General features: G+C 40.7%; 1 protein-coding gene across 1 annotated transcript in view; it reads right to left on the reverse strand.

Moving 5' to 3' along the window:
* Positions 1 to 23715, reverse strand: part of PAPSS1 (3'-phosphoadenosine 5'-phosphosulfate synthase 1) — a 113290-nt gene extending 89575 nt beyond the window's left edge. The window contains exons 1-2 of the mRNA XM_011989804.1: positions 23412 to 23715; positions 3786 to 3900 (exon numbers count right to left, since the gene is read on the reverse strand). Of these exons, the coding sequence (XP_011845194.1) occupies positions 3786 to 3900; positions 23412 to 23471 (175 nt within the window). The 5' untranslated portion in view covers positions 23472 to 23715. The remainder of the gene's footprint in view (positions 1 to 3785; positions 3901 to 23411) is intronic.
* Positions 23716 to 24401: the final 686 nt, after the last annotated feature.

Below are 24401 nucleotides of genomic sequence, written 5' to 3' on the forward strand. Positions count from 1 at the left end.
TGTTTTTAACCACCAATTGAGCACCAAGTATCAGGGGAAAAAAATCTGAAACTCTAAACTTTTATACAACAAAAACAACCTAAATTATAATAAACGTGTCTGTTCATACATACATGTGTATTTATATGTTTTAAGTGCATATTTAATTTGAAACAAAGAATAAGCACTGTTGAAATTGAATTACTGACATAAACAGTTTCAGTTAATAATTACAGTCAACAGAGCAGTCAGAGGAAATTGGTAATACAAGATAAGCAATCCAAATCTAAGATACAGATAACTGGTATACCTGAAGAATAGAAACCAGTTCTACTGGGTTGAATAGTGTTCCCCAAATATTCATGTCCACCCAGAACCTCAGAAGGTGACCTTATCTGAAAATAGAGTCTTTACAAACACAATCAAAGTTAAATTAAGAGAAAGTCATACTGGATTAGGGTGGACCCTAAATCCAACAGCTGGTGTTACTACAAGGCTATATGACAAAAGTAGAGATTGGAGTGATCCGTCCACACACCAAGGACTGCCAGCCCCAGCAGAAGCTAAGAGGGGAACAGAACAGATTCTCCCTCAGCACTTACCAGAGGAATCAACCTCACCACAAACTTAATTTCAAACTTCTAGCCTCTAGAACTGTGGGAGAATAAATTTCTCCCTCCCATTTTGTGGTATATTTGTTATGAGAGCCCTGGGAAGTTAACATACCAACCCATTAATGTAGAAACACAAAACAACAAAATTTCCCTAAAATAAAATCTGATAAAAAGTGAACCATGTCTAGCAAAACAGTATACAAAAATCACTCAATACCTTGGGCAGATCCAGGTTAAGCACCTGAATTGCAAGAAAAAAACAAATCTTGACTTCCATGTCCAACATCATTATCAAAAAACATATACATATGAAGGCTACAGAAGATTTGACACCACAACTGACAAGTTTAATCTATTATACAGAATACTGCATACAGCAGGGGAATACATATTCTTTTCAAATACACATTTATGAAAACTACAAGTTTTCCAGGTCCACATGGAAGGAGCTTGAAAGTCACCATTACATCCGAACAAGTAAAAACCTGAACAGAATAACTCTTCTTGGATCCGTCAATGAGGGGAGGACAAGGGGCAAACCACTGCCCCCATGAATGGGGAGACAGGCAAATGCAGGGAGTGACGATTGACTGGAGGAGAAACTCACTGTGGGGAAAAGTGCTGTGGGAACCAGGGTCACACAGAAAAACCTAAACTATAATTGATGAATGAATTAAGGCTCAGTGTGGACAAGTCTGAGAGTTAAAAATTTCAAAGGAACCTAGTTACAGGGAGGTCCCCACAACACTGAGAGTTTCACCTCCAGGAGCTCAATCAGGTTCTCACAGTAAGTACTGAAGAAAAATCCCCAAGTGCGTCCATTCTGAAATATACCAGAGCACCAGATTTTTTTTAACAAGGACTGAACTCAGGAGAAACTATTTAACCAAAGCCTAAACTGCTGAGGTTTTATTGGAACCTAACTGACCTGGGGGAAGGGAAATACCAACTCCAGCCAACTGTAGCCATCCTGTCCCAATTGAGGAAGGCATAGGGTCAGGGCAAGGTGATGACTGAAAACTTATTACATAGTAGACCATAGAGTAAGTACCAAAAAATCAGATAAGCTTTATTTATAAGTATCATTAGTGATGAAATAAATGGAAAATACTATGTTTAAGAAAAAGAGTACCCAATATTCTAAAGATCAATTTTCCCCCAAAATTAACCTTAGATACAATGCAATCCCAAACTAAATAACAACAGAGTTCTGGGGAATTGGTTAAATCTATTACAAGATTCACACAACACTAACAGCCAGAAAAAAAAAAAAAAAAAAAAAAGGAAGTCATAATGGAAAAAAAAAGGCAACACTGCTGATGAAGAACAAGGTAAGAGGACTTACTCCAGTGTCTTTCAAGACTTATAAAAATATAGTAACTAAGAAATGTGGCATTAACAGAGGAACAAATACATCAGTGGGACAGAGCAGAGGGCCCACACGTAAGTGGAGACCTGATAACAGAGCAGACACTGCAGATCAGATAAAAAAGATACCCTCATCAATCTATGTTCTTGGGACAAGTGATCAGTCACATGGAAAAAAACGAAAATGAATCTGTACCTCACACTATACACAAAAATCAACTGCAGATAAGGACCTAATTGAGAAAGACAAAAGCCTCTATTTCCCTGTATTTTTACAGGGAAATAAACAATTCCTTAGTCATCCAGATGAAAAAAGGAAAGCTCCTAAAAAGAAAAAGCTTATTAGACTCACACTTCTTCAAAAACATTTAATACCAGAAGACAACAGAGTACTGTTTTTAAAATTCCAAGACCAAGAAAGTATGAACCAAATATATATTTTACCCAGCCAAGTTGGCATAAAAGATAGTCAGACTTTCTCAAACATAAAACCTCCAGGAGTTCAGAACCTAATGGAAGGCCACCTTGCAAAAATTATTTAACAAGGAAATACAGACAATTAAGACCATTCAAATAAAGAGCTTGTGAGTGAACATATCATAGTAAGAGAACCAATGGTGAGCTACCAACTACTGACCCATTAAGTACTATAAACCTTGGCAATAAAAATGTAACAATTTAACAACTGTCTGGAATTAAGAATGAAGAAATGGGAAGAATGTGAGAGTGTATCTGCTTTCATACAAAAACAAACAGACCTGTCTAAAAATGAAACATGATTAAAAAAACAGTAACTTTTTTGCCAATCAGCACAAATTTTTAAGAACTGGTAACAACCACTGTTGACAAAGACACTGGGAAATAAACACCCTCCCATACTGCTGGTAGGAGAGTAAATTGGGATAAAATTTTAGTGGGCAATGTGGCAAAATGTATCAAAATTTTAAATATAATTCATAGAAGTGAAAGCATCCATCATTTTTAAAGCTACTTCAAAATCTGTATCAATTCAGTCACTCACCAGCCTGCTATGACTAGACCAAAGGACAGACTCTATGGAAACCAACACAATAGAAACAATCAAAGGCCAAACAAAAGCTGAATAATAGAAATTCACTTTGTGAAAATTCTTACCACTCATTTTTTCTGGTTATACCATGCTATGGTTTGAATGTGTCTCTCAGAGTTCACGTGTTGGAAACTTAATCCTCAATGCAACAGTGTTGAATGATGCGGTCTAATGGAGGTGTTTAAGTCATGAGGACTCCACCCTCATTAATGGAATAATCCATCTATAAAAGGGATTGAGGCTGTGAATTCAATCTTTTGCTCTTACTCACCATGTGACTCCTTCTGCCATATTACAGACATAGCAAGAAGGCCCTCGCCAGATGCTAGTCCCTCAATCTTGGACTTCTCAGCCTCCAGAACTATCAGAAATACATTTCTATTCATATAAATTACCCAGTCTCTGGTATTCTGTTATAACAGCATAAAATAAACTAAGACGTATATGGTTTTCACTGTTAGCTTCTTAGAGCAGAATCTGGATCTTATTTGCACTCAGAAGTGTGTAGAATGTAATGTAGTATCTATGAAAAAGTAGTTTTAAGGTGCATTGTGGTTTTTACCTTTATTTAACAGCAATCCTATAAAAGAACAAAAAAAATTACAAGAAATGTTATTAAGCAACTATGTCAGTTATACGTCATGATGCTCCAAATACAAGAACAGAGCTCGAAATTTAAATATGCCTATGCCTAGTCCAAGGTTACCTATATGCACTATTTTTAAAATAAATTGCTTTATCTCTCTTGACCATACCTGTTAGCCAAACTGTGCAACCACGAAAGCCACCTCTGGTCCCCACCACCTGACCTCTCTTGTTCCTGCTGACATGATGGGCTTGGTAGGTGACGTTGGTTGCTCTCTGCATTCCCTAGAAAAAAAAGAAAAAAAAAATTCTAGTTTACATGAGTCCTTTAAAAGGCAAACATATATTGCTTGCAAACAGACAAAACTCCATGCAACATGCCAAAAGCAAAGAAAAATATAAAACAGTTTTTTTTTTCCTTAGAGTACTGGCATAGTGTTTACTGCTTTACACATGCCAACTGATTTAATCCTCACAGCAACCCAATGACATAAGTACTCTTCCTACTAAGGTTTCACAGATGAAGATTTTAAATCCGAGAAACGGTAAATAACTTGCTCGAGATTCCAAAACTAGTGAGTGGCAGACTCCAGAGCCTAGTCTTTTCACACATTCATTTATTCATTCATCCATTCAGACAGTATCTACTGAGGTCCTACTAGTATGCCAAGTGAGCAAAACAAGACCACTATCCTCAATTAGCCTACATCCCACTGGGGAACAACATAAACCAATAAAACTTAATTACAACATCAGAGAGCGGTAAGTGCACTGCAGAAAAATAAAATAGGTAAAAAAGCAAACAGAGATGGGGAAAGAGTGCCTCTTTAGAGAGGACGATCAAGAAATGCTAAGAAGGTGATATTTGAGTAGACTCCCAAAGAAAGTGTGAAAGAGATGCCTATGGGTATCATGAGATAGCTACTTCTGACATGAATAAAGTAGAATGCACTGGTTGTAACTTCATGTTCTCCCAAAGCTGCTTAAAAAAAAAAAAAAAAAAAAAGTATAAAATTACATAGGCCTCAAAGTATCTGAACAGGCTTTCCTCCAAAAAAGATATACAAATGGTCAATAAGCCACATTATTTAAATAATATTCAACATCATTAGCCACCAGGGAAATGCAAACCAAAACCACAATAAGATACCACTTCACACCCACTAGGATAGCTGTAATAAAGACAGATAATAACAAGTACCAGTGAGGATATGGAAATATTGGAATCCTCATACATTGGTTGTTGGGAATATAAAACAGTACAGTCATTTTAGAAAATGACAGCCCCTCAAAATGCTCAATATAGAGTTATCATATGACCAAACAATCCCACGCCTACATTATACTCACAAGAAATGAAAACATATGACCAAATAAAACTTGTATATACATGTCCATAGCAGCATTTTCAGAAATACATTGTTATTATCATTACCATGTTATACAATAGATCTTTCAAATTTATTCCTTGTATCTAAATAAAATTTTGTACCCTCTAATCAACATCTCCTCCAACCATCCTCCTCGACCCCCACTCCACCCCAAACCTCACAGTCCCTGATAAACACCATTCACTCTCTACTTCTACAGGTTCAACTTTTTCAGATTCCACATGTAAGTGAGATCATATGGTATTTCTCTTTCTGTGCCTGGCTTATTTCACTTAATATTTTGTCATCCATGTGCTGATAAACAAAAGGATTTTTATCATTTTCAAGACTGAATAGTATCCCACTGTGTAAATATACCACTTTTTTTATCCATTTACCAACTGATGAGCACTTAGGCTGATTTCATATCTTGACTATGGCAAATAGTGCTGCAATTTGCAAGTAACATGAGAATGCAAATATCTACTCCACATACTGATTTCACATCCTTTCATTATATACCTAGTACTCGGATTGCTGGATCATATGGTAGTTCTACTTCTAATTTTTTTAGGAACCTCCATATTGATTTCCATAATGGCTATACTAATATTCCTGCAACAGCATACTAGGATTTTCTTTTCTCACATCCTCACCAACACTTCTGTCTTTTTTATAATAGCCATTCTAACAGGTGTGAAGTGGTAGTTCATTGTGGTTTTAATTGCACTTCCCTGATGATTAGAGAAGTTGAGCCGATGATTAGAGAAGGTGAGCCTTTTTTCGTATACATGTTGGCTATTTGTCTATCTTCTTTTTAGGAATGTCTATTCAGATCCTTTGCCCATTTTTTAATTGCATTGTTTTCTTGCCATTGAGTTGTTTGGCTTCCTATTCTGGATATTAACCTCTCATCAGATGTATGGTTTGGAAATATATTCTCCCATTCTGTAGGTTGTCTCTTCACTCTGTTGATTGCTTCCTTTGCTGTACAGCTGATTTTTAGTTTGATGTACTCCCATCTGTCTATTTTCATGTTTGTTGCCTGTACTTTTGGAGTCATATCCAAAAAAAAAAAAAAAAAAAAAATCACTGCCTAAACTAGTGTCATAAAACTTTTTCCCTACTTTTCTCTAGCAATTTTAGAGTTTCTGGTCTTACATGTAAATCTTTAATTCACTTTGAGTTTTTTTTTTTTTTAAAGATGAGGTGAGATAAGGGTCTAACTTCATTCTTCTTCATGCAGATATCCAGTTTTCCCAACACCATTTATTGGAGACTGTCCTCTCCCCATCATGTATCCTTGGCACCTTTGCCAAAAATCAATTAAATATAAATCCATATACTTGTATCTGGGCTTTCTGCTCTGTTCTATGGTTTATATGTCTGTTTTTACGACTGTATCATGCTGTTTTGATTACTACCGCTTCAGAGTATGTTTCAAAGTCAAGTAATGTAATAATGCCTCCCACTTTGTTATTTTTGCTCAATTGCTTTGGTTATCTGGGATCTTTTGTTCCATACAGATTTTTACAATTGCTTTCCATATAAATTTTAGAATTGCTTTTTCTATTTCTGTGAAGAATCCTTGGACTTTTTATAGGGATTGCATTGAATCTGTAGATCTCTTTAAGTAGTATGGACATTTTAACAATATTAATTCTTTCAATCCATGAACACATATAATGTTTCCATTTATTTCTGTCTTCAATTATTTTCATCAATGTTTTACAGTTTTCAGTATACAGGTATCTTCCTTCCTTGGTTAAATGTATTCCCAAGTATTTTATTTTTCTAGTAGCTACTATAAATGAGATTGTTTTCTTTCTTTTATAGGTACTTCATTGTTAGTATATAAAAACACTACTGGTTTTCTAATGTTGACTTTGTATTCTGCGTCTTCACTGAATTTATTTATTCTAACAGTCTTTTGGTGAAATCTTTAGGGTTTTCCACATATTTAAAACCATGTCATTTGCAAACAGGAACAATTTAACTTCTACTTTTCCATTTGGATGCCTTTTATTTCTCTTGTCTAAGTGCTCTGTCTAGGACCTCCAGTACTATGCTGAATAGAAGTGGTAAGAGTGGGCACCCTTGTTGTGTTCCTCATTTTAGAGGGAAAGCTTTCAACTTTTTCTGTTTTTCCATTGAGTATGATGTCAGTTGTGGGCTTGAAATATATAGTCCTTACTGCACTGAAGTACATTCCTTCTTTTCCTAATTTGTTGAGTTTTTATCATAAGAAGTTAATGAATTCTTTCAAATAATTTTTCTGCATCTATTGAGATGATCATAGGTTTGTCACTCTACATTCTGTTAGTGTGGTGCATCACCTTTATTAATTTGCATATGTTAGCCAGGCATGGTGGCTCACACCACTAATCCGAGCACTTTGGAGGCTGAGGCAGGTGGATCACCTGAGGTCAGGAGTTTGAGACCAGCCAGGTCAATGTGGAGAAACCCCATCTCTACTAAAAATACAAAAATTAGCCAGGCATGGTGGCATGCGCCTGTAGTCCCAGCTACTCAGAAGGCTGAGGCAGGAGAATTGCTTGAACCCAGGAGGTGGAGGTTGCAGCGAGCCAAGATCATGCCATTGCACTCCAGCCTGGGTGACAAAAGCAAAACTCCATCTCAAAAAAAAAAAAAAAAAAAAAAATTGCCTATGTTGAACCATCCTTGCATCCCTGAAATAAATCCCACTTGGTAACAAGGAATGGTCCTTTAATGTGCCATATAATTCAGTTTGCTACTATGTGTTCAGGATTTCCGCATCTATGTTCATCAGGGATGCTGGCCTGTGATTTTTTCTTCTAGTGTCCTTTTGTGGCTTTGATATCAGGGTAATGTTGGCCTCATAAAATAAATTTGGAAGTATTTCCTCTTCAGTTTTTTGGAAGAGTTTAAGAAAAAATGGTGATATGGTTTGGCTATGTGTCCCCACACAAATCTCATCTCAAACTGTAATCTCCATGTGTGGAGGGAGCAACATTGTAGGTGGTGATTGGATCATGGGGGCGCTTCCTCCCATGCTGCTCTCATGATAGTGAGTTCTCACAAGATTTGATAGTTCAAAAGTGTGGCACTTCCGCCCTTGTTCTCTCTCTCCTGCCACCATGTAAGATGTGCCCTGCTTCCTCTTCACCTTCTGCCATGTTTGTAAGTTTCCTGGGGCCTCCCCAGCCATGCAGAACTGTGAGTCAATTAAACCTGTTTTCTTTATAATTTACCCAGTCTCAGGGAGTTCTTTATAGCAGTGTGAAAACAGACTAATACAGACTGGCATTAATCCTTCTTTAAACGTTTGATAGAACTCGACAGTGAAGACATCCCTTAACAAATTATTGTCATTATTGTTAGTAGTCTTTTAATGTTCACACTAGAGATATAAATTATTGACACGACAATTACAGTATTAATTTTGAACTTGACTGTGGATTTTCTTTTTAACAGTGAGTTTTATACTTTCTTGTTACTAATTAGCATCCTTTTATTTCAGCTTGGAGAACTCCCTTTAATGTTTCTTTTGAGACATGTCTGGTAGTGATGAACTCCCTTAGCGTTGTCTGGGCAAGTCTTTATGTTTCTCTTTGTGAATTACAGCATTGTTGAATACAGTATTCTTGGTTGACCGGGTTTTTTTTCCTTCAACACTTTGAACATGTCACCCCACTCTCTCCTGGACTATAAAGTTTCTGCTGAAAAGTCTGCTGCTAGCATTTTTGGAACTCCCTTATATGTGATTTGCTTCTTTTCTCTAGCTGCTTTCAGAATCCTCTTTTATTTTTGACAGTTTAACTATATGTCCTGATACAGTCTTGTTTGGATTGAATCTGATTAGAACTTTTGATCTTCCTGTACTTATTTATACCTTTCCCCAGATTTGGAAAGTTTTCTGTTGTTATTTATTTAAATAAGCTTTGTAACCCTTTGTCTTTCTCTTCTCCTTGAACTCCTATACCTCGACTTTTTGCACTTTTGATACTGTCCTATAAATCCTGTAAGCTTTCTCCATTACTTTTCATTCTTCTTTTTCCTCCTCTATGTAAGAAATCTGTCTTCAAGTACAGATTACTTTGCTTGATCAGTTCTTCTATGGATGCTCTCTATTGTATTTTTCATTTTATTCATTACATTTTTCAGCTTTATAATTTTTTATTTTTTAAACAATTTCAATCTGTTAAATTTCTCACGTTGCTCATCTACTGTTTTCCAGAGTACATTGAATTATTTCTATTTTATTGAGGTTTGCTAGCTTCCTTAAACAATTATTTTTTAATTTTTCAGGCAGTTCATGAATCTCCATTTCTTTTGAGTCAGCCACTGAAAGGTCAGTGATACTTTTGGTAGTATTAAGTCTCCTTGTTTTTTCACATTTCTTGTTGTCTTATACCAATATCTGTACAATGAAGAGATAGGAACTTATTCCAGTCTTTGTAGGCTGGCTTCATCTGGGAAGCACTTCACCAGTCAGCCTGTCCAGAGAATTTGGGGAGGCCATCTGGCATGGTGCACAAGCAGGCTTGCTGCTGGAGTCCTCTGGGAGGCTGGCCTGGTATCTGGGTCAGCAGGTAGGCAGAGCTCAGCTGGTGCTGGAGCAGATGTGGAGGCCTAGGTCTACAGGGGTTGGTCTGAAGCCTACCTAGAATCATAGGACCTGCTCTGAAGCCATGGGGGCTGGCCTAGATGCTCGGCATGTGGGTGCTGGCCTGGAACCTGGGTCCACAGAAATGGTCCTACAGCCTGGGTCCATGGGGGCTGGTCCAGTGCTAAGATGTATTGGGATGGTACTGAAACCCTGGGTCTCTCAAGTATGGGGTTGCAGTAGCCGGCCTGGAGGGTAGGGCCACAGGGAATGGCCTTGTATTGGGGCAGACCTGACACCCAGGGCTGTGTGGGCCAACCTGGCTCTCATCTGGTCTGAAACCTGGAGAAGGCCTGAAGCTGGGACAGCTTGGAACCTGTATCCACAGGTGCCTACCTGCGGGAGCCAACCTGGTACTAAAGGGAGCTCTGAGCCCAGGGACACTGGGGCCAGCCTGGCCCTAAGACAAGTCTAAAACTTGAGTCAATTGGGTCTGGCCTGGTGGTGGGGGTCGGAGGAGCTGGAACCTGGGGCTGCAGAATCCTGCTTAGTACCAGCATAGGCTTGGAGGCTCAATCCATGGGTAGAAGCCTGGAGTCTGGGGTTGTGGGGACCTGCCTGGCACTGGGTTTCACTGGGGTGGGCCTGGTATTGGGTTCCGAGACAAAATCTTATGCTCACTGCCCTCTCCCTCCTCTAAGCAAAGGGTGTCTTTCTCCACATTGTGCTGCCTCACGTGGCAGGCTGGGGGCAGTGATATAGATCATGTAAAACTGTTCTTTCTACTCTCTTCGATGTGTTTTTTCTGATTTCTCTGCTACATGCAGGTGCTGTCATCTCTTACCTGGCTTCCTTAGCTCTTATTAAGGTATTTTTGTGCAAGAATAGTTGTTCAATTAATGTTTATTTGGGAAGACAAGCACTGGGAAGTCCCATTCTATCATTTGGCTGACCTCCACCAAAACACAGATTTGATTTTTAAGGAATTAAATTTCTATCCAAATCTTCAACTTCCATGAGATTAAGGGTCTCTTTTCCTATCTTCCCCTTCACAATCCTGTACAGCAGGAATGCCATCTCCCACACATCTGAATCTTCTTATCATTACCAGTGCCTAAAAAATCCTCTGGGACCAAAGGGATAATTTGACAATTCTTTCAATAGGTATGCCACAAAAGCTGCACCCCTTTCCATCTACTCATCTCATTAACAATAATTATTTATACAATTATTAATACTTTATTTCCAATAAAATACTTTTACATATTTAATAATCGCTTACAAAAAACTGTAATATGAGTCTCTAGATTCATTTCTTTTCAATAAACTGATGAAGCAAATACAACTTACCAGTTCTACACTTCCAAGAACTTAAAAAAAAGGGCTTCAGAAGTAGACATTTGTATATCTTGAGAAGCAGTGGCACCTCTTTAGTTTTAGCTCCCATCAATACTGGCTAAGGAGGAAAAGGGAGCTAAGGTCTCTGCTAAAAGGGAATTGAGGAAGGTGCTATACACATTTTGCTGCCTATACTGGTAGAACTTGTTTGGTTTGGTCGTTTTGTTTGAGGATTTTTCCAAGTTACTTTGCTCTTTAGACAAGAAGAAACATGTATCTAATGAATTTTAATTGATTTTGGTCCTGTAAAATATCTTCTGCTTTTCTTATCAAATCAAGCTAGAATGTATAAAAATTATCCGTCAAACTATAAACTGCTGAGAATATGGTTGAGAAAAAATACACACAGGGTAAGTAGAGACCGTCTGTTTTAATCTCTAAAAAGAATGCTCCCTCAGTTTCTTGCCTCCTACATTTAAAAAGATTCTGGCAGCAAACGTAGTACTCTGGATATAAGGAGATTTTTTTGTTTATGTATGTTTGATATTGTTAAATCAAGTTAAAGTTAACGCTTCCTCTTTACATATTTTAAGTTCAGCCCAAAGGTTTCTCCATATGTAGTAAACTGTAACCTAGCTGGAGATAATAAACAGACTGTAGCCACACTTGCGCCAATCACTGAGTTTTGGCCAATCAAACGTGGCCAATTGTTCAAAGCATGTTCAAATAAGCCAAATGCTGAGCTATAACCAATCCAGTTGTTTCTGGACCTCACTTCCATTTTCTGTACACCACTTTCCTCCTTCTGCCCATAAATCTTCCACCATGCAGCCGCACCAACTCAGGAGGCTGCCTAATTCACAAATCATTCTTTGCTCAAACTCTTTTAAATTTAATTTGGCTAAAGTTTTTAACGGTATTTTTCATATTAAAAAATAAACTTTAAAAAATTGCCACATTGTCCTACCTTCCAGTTTTTCAGAGTAAATCAAACAGCACTTTTATAAAACTACCGGAATTGAAACAGCCTTTGAAAAATTGTGAGAAAATTGTAACAGTGAAAAAGACCTGATCTAACCAACCCCCATCTTGCCTTGAACCTCCAAACTGCCCTTAGGTATTGCTGGGTTTGGGCCAAGCTAACTTTGGGAGAAATTTAGTTTTTAGTTTAAATGATAATAGTACTTCCCCAAAAGTAAACCATCTTTTAAAGCTAATAAAAGACCACCAGGTTAGGAGATGAGAGGAGCCTGAATTCTCCTAACGTGTAAACATAAATGATTACCAGTCACTGTTTCAGAAGTCACGAGATTTTCAACTTCCCCAGTTACTCCTGCAGGAAACATCACTACTGTAGAATCTAAGATTGGCCTTTTGAGATGTCTTTTCAGGTTTTTGCATTTCTAACTACCAATGGCTCCACCTGGACCTACCAACCACCTGTGTGCTTCCACCCAGAAGTGGACTTAACACAGTAGGACTATTTTCCACACCCCTATGATTACATCCCCAACGAATTAGCTGCACCCATTCCCTTGCCAACCAAACTATCCTTAAAAAACCCTGGCCTCCAAATTTTGAGGGAGGCTGATTTGTTCAATAATAAAAGTCTTCTGTTCAGCTGGCTCTGCATGAATTAAACTCTTTCTCTACTGAAATTACCCTGTCTTGATAAATTTGCCTGTGGGCAGCAGGCAAAAGGAACACATTGGGTGGTTACAGAATTGCAAAGTGGTAGACTTATGACTGAATTTATAGACTCTGCATGGCACTTCTACTTCTACTTCCCCTTTCCTTCCTTCTGCATCCACTTCAGCCAAATCCTTTCTATAATTCTGCTGAGGAAACATGACATTAATGACTCATTAAGGGCTGAGAGTGACTGAGTTCCTTTCACCTCTAAATTTCTATTCTTGGCTCCCTGGGTTGGAATTTTTTTTAAAAAGTATATTTCTATACTGAGTCTTCTGTGCCCTAGTTTCCACACACAGGAGAAACCAAGGTTACTGCTTCATAGTCTGGGTGCTTTGTAGAAATATGTATATACACACACGTATATATACACACATATATACATATACATATACACACATAAATATGTGTGTGTGTGTATATATATATATAATCTGGCTCGGTGTAAGTATGTGTACCTAGGAAGTCCCTGTAACATTTACTGCCCATATCATTCTTTTGTTATTTATGTACCATTAATACATTCAGGTATCTTCTTGTGCCTATATATTTTTACTTCCTCAGGAAAGTAGGTCAAGGACTATGAGTGTCCTGCTTGGGGTCAGGTTTCAGTTCATGCTGAGGTCCAAAGGGAGTAAGTGGATGAGCAGATAGCTGACAGAACACTCAGGGGCATAGGGAGGTGGAAGGTAGTTTTATTCAGCAGCTCTCTCATCAGCAGCCCACTCACATTAGCTCTCTCACAGTTTGCCTTGTCTCGACTGCTTAGTCCAGCAGCTCCCACACACAGCTACGTGGCCAGCTCTCCCTTCAGGGTCAGCATCTTAAATCTGTCTCTCTCTCTGGGTGTGAGCGAGCCGAGCTGTGTCCTGGCTCACTCCTATCCATCTGCAAAGATGGACAGCTCCAGCTCTCTCTCTCCTTCTCTGGGGGCAAGTGCACCCATACAATGTCAGTAGGGCACTTATACCTTTTACAGACAATAGTGGCTTAGAGCCAAATGATGAGTCTTCTTATGGCATGGCTACATGACTGTGATAACAAGTGGAGTTAAACACCTGCGCTGTAGACTCGCTGAGTCATTCTGGATGTTTACCTCGGCCTATCCTTGACCAAAGCACAGCCATGTTCTTTACAGTGAGTTAGAATTATCCATATTTTCCACGATGCCCAACCTCCTTTGTTTCTAGTTAGTACTCATAAATGTTAGATACAAGACATTTAAAGTATGGTTTGTTTTCTCTGCGTATCTTGCAAATGAAATGATGACTGATACTTGGAAACCTTAAATCTAGCAGAAATGGAACAATTCTTTCCAAGACCATTTAATACTTTCTACATTTAGAACTAAATGACTAACAGTCCTGTCACTAGGCTAACATTGCATGGCCTCTGATATTTGTAGTATGCATTTTCTGTACATACTACAAACTTCCGTCCTCGTCAACCACACAAGTGGCCCTTTTTGACACATCCTAATTTCCACATGGCCATTTTGTTATTTTATCCACTTGCCTATAAGAAAATCAACTTCTCTGTGATGCTATTTAGAGAATTTCAGATTTTGTGAATTTTTCATGATTTTATAAAGAATTGTGCATTTTTAAGTGAAATTTATAAAGACACAAAGCATATACCAAATACTAAGCATAATTCTGGACTTCAACATCTTTCATCCATCCTACCACCCACCCTAAACTAACTGCTAAACAGTGTATTACTCAATGAGAAATCCCTGAAATGGCAACAGGTACCCTTCTTTTATGTCCCAAGACACAATATGGATAAAACTGAAGAGATAGTAACAATATGGATAAGAGACTGTAGAATAAAATGAAAAGAAATCTTTAGTTCACAGAGTTCTTGATAATTAAAACCTTTAGTTCACAGAATTAACTGACAACTAAAATTAATCTTGTAAATATTAACAAGTCAATGATAAAAAGCAAGTGAAGATCCTACAACCCTGGAGGATGTTGAGAAAACAACTTGAAAAGGCTACTCTTAAAACTTTGCTACTACAAAATATGTTGTGTGGCAACACTGGCATGGCCTGGCTGCTTATTAGGAAGCAAATCTCAGGCCCTACTACAGACCTCCTGAATCAGGACTGAGTTACTAGCATGTTTATCTCATCACTACCATCTGTCATGCATACACTCTGCATACACATTACGGCTCTCCAACTATTCTGTTGAAGATTAAAGAACTTTTAAATATGTAATAGGTTTTTATATCCGTACCTTTAATGGAAAGGCCCTCCATTCCATTACCTTCAGCTGGGAATTTTGGCCCTAAGACACTCCTAGAAGTCAGAATGGGCCTGGGACTATCTGTTCATTCATTATTTGTCGTTTGATCCTTTCTAGACACTCAGGACACAACAAAAACAAAAACAAAAACATTTCGTAAAAGGAACTAGTTACACATAGGTAAATAAAGAAATCACTAATCTGTAACAGACCGTGTCTCCTACCACACAGTGAGGCATTCACCACACATACAAGGGAGGTTCAGAGACTGGGGAACCAAAATACACTAATGTCCACCTCAAAGGTTGAAATTAACTATTAAAACCACATAAAAGTATCCACAAAAACTTATACACAAATGTTCATAGCATTTATTCATGAAAGCCAAAAAGTAGGAACAACCTAAATGTCCACCAACTGATGAATAAAGAAGATGTGGCCGGGCGTGGTGGCTCACGCCTGTAATCCCAGCACTTTGGGAGGCGGAAGCAGGTGGATCATGAGGTCAGGAGATGGAGACCATCCTGGCCAACATTGTGAAACCCCGTCTCTACTCAAAATGTAAAAATTAGCCGGGCATGGTGGCACGTGCCTTTAATCCCAGCTACCCAGAAGGCTGAGGCAGGAGAATAGCTTGAACCAGGGATGCGAAGGCTGCAGTGAGCCGAGATTGTGCCACTGCACTCCAGCCAGGCGACAGAGCGAGACTCCATCTCAGGGCGGGAAAAAAAAAAGATGTATTATTATCCATACAACGGGATTTTCTTCAACCATATATTGAATGAACTATTTAAAAAAAAAAATAGGAGTCTTGCCCTGTTGCCCAGGATGGAGTGCAGTGGCGTGATCTTAGCTCAGTCCAACCTTCGCCTCCTAGTTCAAGTGATTCTCCTGCCTCCGCCTCCCGAGTAGCTGGGATTACAGGTGCATGCTACCATGCATGGCTAATTTTTTTTGTATTTTTAGCAGAGACGAGGTTTCACCATCTTGGTAAGGCTAGTTGATAGATGTTGTAACACGGATGAAGCTTGAAAACATTATCCGAGGTGACAAAAGCCAGATACAAAAGGCCATAGATATATAATTTCATTTCTAGGAAAGCCCACAACAGCATAATCCATAGAGACAGAAAGTACATTATTGGTTGTCAGGGGCTAGGAGAAAATGTAGAGCCTGGGGAACGACTACTAATGGGTATAAGGTTTCTTTTTGGGGATATGTAAATATTCTAAAATTAGATTCTGGTGATGGCTGTACAACTCTGGCTACACTAAAAACCACTGAACTGTACACTTAAAAATATGAAAGACAGGTCGGGCACAGTGCTAATCCCAGCACTTTCGGACGCTGAGGCAGGCAGATCACGAGGTCAAGAGATCAAGACCATCCTGACCAACATGGTAAAATCTCGTCTCTACTAAAAATACAAAAACTAGTTTGGCATGGTGGTACACACCTGTAGTCCCAGCTACTCGGGAGGCTGAGGCAGGAGAATCACTTGAACCAGTGAGGTGGAGGTTACAGTGAGCCAAGGTCGCACCACCACACAGACAAGACCACCACACAGAGCAAGACTGTCTCAAACAAAAAGAAAAAAAAATATGAAAGACAAAAGCAGAGGGAAGGTCTGCAAGCATCAACGTAACTAGAGAGAACAATAAGAGAAAACAGCCTGCGCAATGGCTGCATTCATCCAAAGACAGACACTGAATTTCTCTACACAATGTCTGGTATTTCTACCATCATTATTCAGTTAAAATTTAACTGTGTCTTTAGGAAAAGATATGTCACAGAAACGATTATCACTGGCAAGATTTCTCTCCTTGATCAAACTAGGCAGGCTCCTTCTGAACCCTTTTTCAACTGGGCCCCTATCCTTGGGCATGTCTTCAAGAGTCTAATTTTAGCAGAAATCCCCCATCCTTGACAGCTGACCGAACTCAAGCTGCACCATCCCCCAGATGATGCCTGATCACCTTGGCCTGCCTGCCTTCAGCAAGAACCCTGTTAAATCGTTTTACTCAGAATACTCCCTAATTTTTAATGTTTCCTCTCTTAGTAATTTTCCATCCACTGACCCCCATACCGCTCCCTCACCATAAATTCCCACTTTTCCTCATTGTGTTTGGAACTGAGCCCAATCTTTCTCCCCTACAGCAAAACTCCATTGCAGATGTCTCTATAGCCACTGCAATAGTCTCCCTGAGAACATTCTCTTTACTATCACTTACATGAATACCAAAAAGAAAAGTCATTCCCTTTATTTGAACTAATTACTTAATCTGATTTCAAAACAATTCAGGATTGGGGTTTTCCTGTCTTGTTATTGGTATGCTATGAGTAACCGATCCATCTCAGAGTAAGAAATGGCAACTTCCAGGCTGATGGGGGGAAAAAAGGCCACATCAATTGGATTTTTTAATTGGATTTTACATTTGCGTTTCAGATTTAAGAATTTAGACATTTAGGTTTTTTAAGAAATCTTTTCCAATAGATGTTAGAAGAATTATCCCCCTCCATACACAAGTAGAATAACCAAAAATGTCTCCAGAACTGCCAAATGCCCCCTAGGGCTGGTAAAATCTCACGTGATTGAGAACCACTAAAGTAGAGAACTACTCCTCAAAATTCAATGTAACACACCCAGGCTGGGAAGTATATTGACATTTCAAATCTGAAGAAGCAACTACACTAAGGGGAGGCTAATACTGCTGGACACGTTACCAGAAGCCAAGGTGCAAAACCGCCCAAAACTAAAATTTCAAAGTAGCCACTGACTCTAGAAATTACCCGTTCTTGGGAACAGAGTAAAAATACCCTAATACATAAACACACAGATAAGTAGAAAAAAAAAACTGGCAGCCATCACAAAGCTTCATCTAGATCTGTACTGTCCAACAGAGCTTCCTGAGATGATGAAAATGTTCTATACTGCGCTGTCCAATTCCTGTGGCCACTAACCACATATGCAGCTCTTGAAATGTGGTTATTGCAACTAACAAACGGAATTTTTTACTTACTTAATATTCATTAAATTTCAATTGCCACAAGTGGATCGTGAACTGGACAACACAGATCTAGACCTTACTATCATTCGTCTTATTGCTGTTGTTGGTAGAAGTTTAAGTTTCCCTTTTCATCAGGCAATTTTTTAGTATCATCTTGCCAGAGTAGAAAGATAATTCTCTGTTAAACCTGGGGGTGGGGGATATAAAAGACCAATGCCTGCCCCTGACCACACCCAGGCAAATGCTCTGAAGGACAAGTATATTGGCCTCTTGTTTGGCTGTGTGTTCCACTTCTGTGTCCTTATTTCATTTCTGTATCACCTGAGTGTTCAGCTAAATCCACAAGGGGCTGCTGGCCTTCTATGAAAAAGATCCACATATAAGGAGACAAGCTGTTTGGGAAAGATAGAATTGGTAAAAGGGGGAATTACTTCATCCATTTATTTGGTTTAATTAACTCTCTCTCAGGTAGAACGTAATACCCATAAAACAGGACCCTTCTCTGTCTTTTTACCACTGCATCCTCAGGACCTGGAACAAAGGCACAAAGTAAATGTTAAATATTTGATGAACTAATAAATAATAAGAACAAGAATAGTACTCATGTGCCAGGAACCATAGTTTTATAAATATATTAATTTCTTTAAACTTCACTATAATCCCATATGGTATGCACCATTAGCCTCACTGTGAGGTATGTTTTATTATCTCATTACAGACGAGGATATTGAGAGATGGAGGGGTTAAATAATGTTCCCAAGATCACCCAGATGGTAAGTGACAAAACTGTAATCTGAATCCTCCCACACACGGAGCTTATTCCCTTACTTAAGCTTTTTTAAGATACTAATGAATTATCTAAGGATTTCAGTATCAGAGCTACCGAGCTACTTTGCATCCTGCCCCTTATCCCCAATTCTGTTATATCAGGAAAAGTTTGGTATAGATACAAAACATCTATAATGAAATATGATTACAAGATACATATTAGCAGAGAGAACGCAACATAATGCAGAAGAGCACAAACAATTCAGCCCATGAGCAAGTGAATATATGTATCTATGAGGGCCACACATTTCACACAGTTAAGGTAAAATGGTCCAAGGCTCTGAACATTTCAGCCCCTGATAAAGGGTAATAGGCATCCCAGGGAGAAGGAAAGGCTTGTGTAAAACCATGAGGATGTATGATATGGATGGAAAGTTGGGCTGGAGCTATGGAAATTCAGGGAGTTGTAAGAGGCGAATGGAAAAGCAAACCAGAGAGAGACCGTATATGCTTCTTAATGTCGTGCCCGGTTTCAAAAACATCTCTTAGCACCCTACTCCACTGTAAGGCAGATCCAACAAGGGACTCAGCCCAATATGATTCTACAAAATGGGTAAATGACATCTGGGCCTGAACTGAGTGTCCCAAACTTCCCTCAGTCCAACTAACACATCCCCAAGGGCAGATGAAAACTGGTCCCACTGGAGAAAGATTCAATTGGATAGAAAATGATATTCATGGCCGGGCGCGGTGGCTCAAGCCTGTAATCCCAGCACTTTGGGAGGCCGAGACGGGCGGATCACGAGGTCAGGAGATCGAGACCATCCTGGCTAACACGGTGAAACCCCGTCTCTATTAAAAAATACAAAAAACTAGCCGGGCGAGGTGGCGGCGCCTGTAGTCCCAGCTACTCGGGAGGCTGAGGCAGGAGAATGGCGGGAACCCGGGAGGCGGAGCTTGCAGTGAGCTGAGATCCGGCCACTGCACTCCAGCCCGGGCAGCAGAGCGAGACTCCGTCTCAAAAAAAAAAAAAAGAAAAAGAAAATGATATTCATTATATCTGATGCTTTATCAGACTGAAGTAAGAGGCAGCTCCAAGAGTAAGTCAATTTCTTGGTTTTTCTTCAGTATTCTCACAGGTATATGGACAACTTTAACTTTCTATAATTCTAACCGTTTCCCAGAGCTGAAAGACTACATTTTCCCATCTCTTTGCCTATTGTCTCCCATGCGTACATTTCCTTTACCTAATCCTTAACAGGAGCTATTACCCAAAGCTTAATATTTAGTCTCACATTTATTTTCCTAATACTCTTTAACTCAAATTTAACCATGAAACCTTTACTTCCAACCTCAGCACAACTCAATTTCTGTAACTATGTTATCCACATGTCCCTACTATTTGAAATGTGGATAGTATGAAGTGAAATGTGTACTAACTGTAAAAAAAAAGAAACTCCATACTTTTATAACTTTTTATTAATTATGATAAGTGTTGAACTTACACTAACATTGAAAAACATACTGAAATGATAGTATTTGGGATACAGTAGATTAAACATATTACTGAAATTTATTTCACCTGTTACTTTATACTTTTTAATGTGGTATCTAGTAAATGCTGAATTATACACATGGCTCATATTTCCTCTAAAACTATCTCTACTAAGGCTGTCCCTCAAATGCAATAGGTTTAAAATGTGTCCACCACTAACAAGCTCCATGACACCTCTGTGCCTCAGTTTTGTCACCTATAAAATGGAAATACTAATTGTAATAGAGGATGATAATAGTAAGAGCTAAGTCTAATTGTCACAATATCTCTGTGAGGCTATCATTTTCATTTTATAGATGAGCACACAGAGGCACAGAGAAATTAAGTGACCAGCCAAAAGTTACATAGTTAATAAATAGTGGAGTCCAGATGTCAGCCCAGGCAGTCAGCTCCACGGTCCAGCTTTTAATCACTGTCTCTCATGATATTCACCCTCAGAAATGTAACAAAAACTCAATGGGTTAATATAGGTAAAACACTTCAAACCGTTCCTGGCACACACTAAACTCTCCTTTGTGTTTAACTAATATCACCCTTACCCCCATGCCCAACTTACTTCCCCATTTCCACACAGGTAACAACCTTTCTCCCCACTTCCCAGACCAAAACTTCAGGTTCATCTTTTAACATTTCTCCCTTTTAGGCCGGGCGCGGTGGCTCACGCTTGTAATCCCAGCACTTTGGGAGGCCGAGGCGGGTGGATCACAAGGTCAGGAGATCGAGACCACGGTGAAACCCCGTCTCTACTAAAAATACAAAAAATGAGCCGGGCGCGGTGGCGGGCGCCTGTAGTCCCAGCTACTCGGGAGGCTGGGACAGGAGAATGGCGTGAACTCAGGAGGCGGAGCTTGCAGTGAGCCAGGATCGCGCCACTGCACTCCAGCTTGGGCGACAGAGCAAGACTCCGTCTCAAAAAAAAAAAAGAAAAAATTTCTCCCTTTTTCATCTCCTATATCTAGTCGATTCTCTCTACTCTTCCTTAAATGTTTTTAATGCAGCTACTCCTCTAGTTCCACTGCCACCTTACCCCAGCCCTTCAGCCCCTCACACTGGATGAATTAACAAGAACATAAATAGTGCTCATGTGCCGGGCAGGCTTCAAATCTATTAATTCATTTAAACCTTACTATAACCTTGTCTGGTCTCCAGGGCTTCCCCATCTGGGTCCTACCGGGTCTAGACTTCTTCAGCAGAACATTCTTCCTGGATTATCAATTTTATCCTGTGATAGGAATTTTAAAGGTGTATGGGTTCTTCCACACTTGTGCCTATTAAGCTGATTTAAGTATGAGAGAGGGAGAGACGACGGGTGTTTCATGAGGGAGAGAAAAAATTTACAAGGATCAGAAAATTTAAAATTCTAGCCCCATCAAAAATCTCCCACGGAATTAAGTCTTCTCTGCAGCCAAACATAAGAGCATCATGTAGCCCCAGCCTCCCTATTCAACCTTACCTCCACTTCCCAACAAAAACTCTCCAGAGCAGTCAAACAAGTTTCGTCAATGTTCCTGGAGTAAAAAAATAGTAATTTTTATTCCCAACACTTCTCCACGAAGTTCCCCTCTGACTCAGAAATCTGAGCTCCTCCATAAACCCTCCCAAAACGCCCAGGCGAAACTAATCTCTCCTCTAGATTGCAATAAAACTTCTGTCTTACGCCACTCACTGTGGACCACAAAGACATATTCACCAGTTGGCAAATGTCACAACCCCAACACAGACCATGAACTACCAGAAGGCAAGCAGTTTAAGTCCCACGTTTTTCACCACATGTCTAGCACAAGTCTCTACATAGAATACGCACCATGTGGCAAATGTTAATAAATAAATGAGTAAATAAATGGACAATGTAACAGAAATTATCTGTAAATAACCCAAGTTAGTCAACCTTATTTCCCTAACCATGAAATACCTTAAGGTAACAGGAGCAAAACTGAGTCTCAGTTTCAAGGCAGTGGTTTCACTGCACTTTCAAACTCATGATCCGTCTTCTTTGTTCATCAGAACAATCCCGTGAAGTACATACTATTATACCCTTAAGTCAACTGAAGTTCGAAAAAGTAGTGACTTTCTTCAAGATCACACAGTCAGTAAATGGCAAAGCTGGGAAGAGAGACCAGGCCAGGAGTCCAGTGCTCTTTCCACGGTTCTAATTCATCTTTTAAATCTCCTTCCCCTCCTTACCATCTATAGAGTTAAATAAAAGGAGAGAGGAACCAGCAGACAATTCTTGATAACAATAACAACAGATGTGGTAAATTAATGACTTCCAAAGAACATTTGCCTGAAATTGCTTTTTTTTTTTTCTTTGATTCATCAAGGGCAAGTAACGTTTTGGGACACATTGCATTTAAACCTCATTATTTCATTGGACTGTGAAATTACATTTCCATCTAAACCTAAAACCAGTTCCTTTCCAGACTCCAAAGATGGGTCCTCCCCTGCTCCACACTTACAAAGAAAGATAAGGCTGTTTCTCATCACAGAGAAATTAAGGAAGTAAGCAACGTTATGAGGACACACCACTTTACAAAGTCAACTGGCAGTCGTTACTAAACGTTATAAACGACTGGTCCCACACCTGACTGTCACCAGGAAGGGAGTCTTTAAAACTCCTACTTGTTAAACATTCCGATTTAACACAGAGACACAAAGAACCTCAGTTCAGGGCAGTCTCAACCCATGAATGACCACATTGTTGGGTACTCTCCCTTCACACTGAAACTCAGAAATGGAAAGACATGGAGATGGACCCAAACCTGGGCCAACCGCACTGGCAAAGCCAAGAAAAACCAAGAACGCGTCGAAGGCGCCCGCCTCCGCCTCCTCTGCAGATCTTCAGGCCACTCCAAGGGATGCAGGAAGCTCCACTTTCTGCAGCCGCAGGTTTCAGCGCCCGGAGATTTCAGCAGCCGCCAGCTCACGTGTGAAGGATTTTCCTGGGGGTCTTACCTGAGTGCAGGCGCTGGGGAGGGGAGGCGTTCTTCCCAAGAACGGTGGCCCGGACAGCACGCAGCGCCAAGCCAGGGCGAGACCCCCACCCTGCGCCGGGCCCCTCTGCCTCACAACCACTCACGGCCCCAGTCCGGAGGCGCCGCGGTCCCGGCACCCACCTCCGCGCTCCTGGAAGGATGCGGAGGAGGCGAGAGAGAGGCGGCGGCTCCATAATGAGCTGCTCCCACAGCCTCTCCGCTCCTCGCCGTCTCGCCTTCCTCCCCCACTTACCCAGTTCTGCGCGTTATTGCTCAGCTTGACTTTCTTGCACAGGCTCCCGGGGATCTCCATGACCGCGGAGCGCGCTGGGCAGCCGGGGTTCTCTGCGCCGGGAGGGTAGCAGAAGGAGGCAGGCCAGCGAGCGGGGCGGGGCTGGAGGGCGGGGCCTCCTCGCGTCGGGGGCGGGCGCGCGCTGACGTGCGCACGCGCCCGTGCTCGTGGCCTGGGTTGCGCGGCGCATGCGGCGCGCCTCGGAAATGGGTCCGGGGCAGAGGTCTGCGGGGAAGGGCGAAGCGCCGGGATAGAACCGGAGGTAGAAGCTGGGGGCGGAGCTTCAGCGCTCGCGCCGGCGCGAGCGCGCACGGCGCTCCTCCTTCCAGATCCCGATTAAAGGGCGGGGCCTGGGATGCAGTAGTGAAACCTCACGCACCTCTGCGGCTCCCAGCCTATCTCTGAGCTAGCGCAGAACTCTAAGAGCGAGTACCAGCAGCCAGGAGAGCGGCATGGGGAGTGCGCGGCTCGCCACGCGCGGCACTCACTCGGCAGAGGCTGGTTGGGAGGATGCTGACGCGGGCTTCTGCCCCTTTGGCTACCCCTCCACAGGCTGGCTGACGGCCTCCTGTCCGCCCGTTCTGTGCCCCTGTCACCCTGGCCAGATGTTTTAAATGTTTTACAGCTTTGCAAAGGGAAGAATGGATTTACTAAATAGCTCAGTCTCCACATTTTAACGCTTCACTTTAAAATTCTACTCAAGACACGTTTTTTGTTTGTTTGTTTTTTTGAAACGGAGTCTTGCACTGTCGCCCAGGCTGGAGGGCAGTGGTAGGATCTCGGCTCACTGCAACCTCTGCCTCCCGGATTCAAGCGATTCTCCTGCCTCAGACTCCCGAGTAGCTGGGACTACAGGCGTGCGCCACCACGCCCGGCTAGTTTTTGTATTTTTAGTAGAGACGGTGTTTCACCATGTTGGCCAGGCTGGTCTCGAATTCCTGACCTCATGAT

The sequence above is a fragment of the Mandrillus leucophaeus genome, unplaced genomic scaffold (assembly GCF_000951045.1).
Source record: "Mandrillus leucophaeus isolate KB7577 unplaced genomic scaffold, Mleu.le_1.0 Scaffold364, whole genome shotgun sequence".
Taxonomy (NCBI): Eukaryota; Metazoa; Chordata; class Mammalia; order Primates; family Cercopithecidae; genus Mandrillus; species Mandrillus leucophaeus.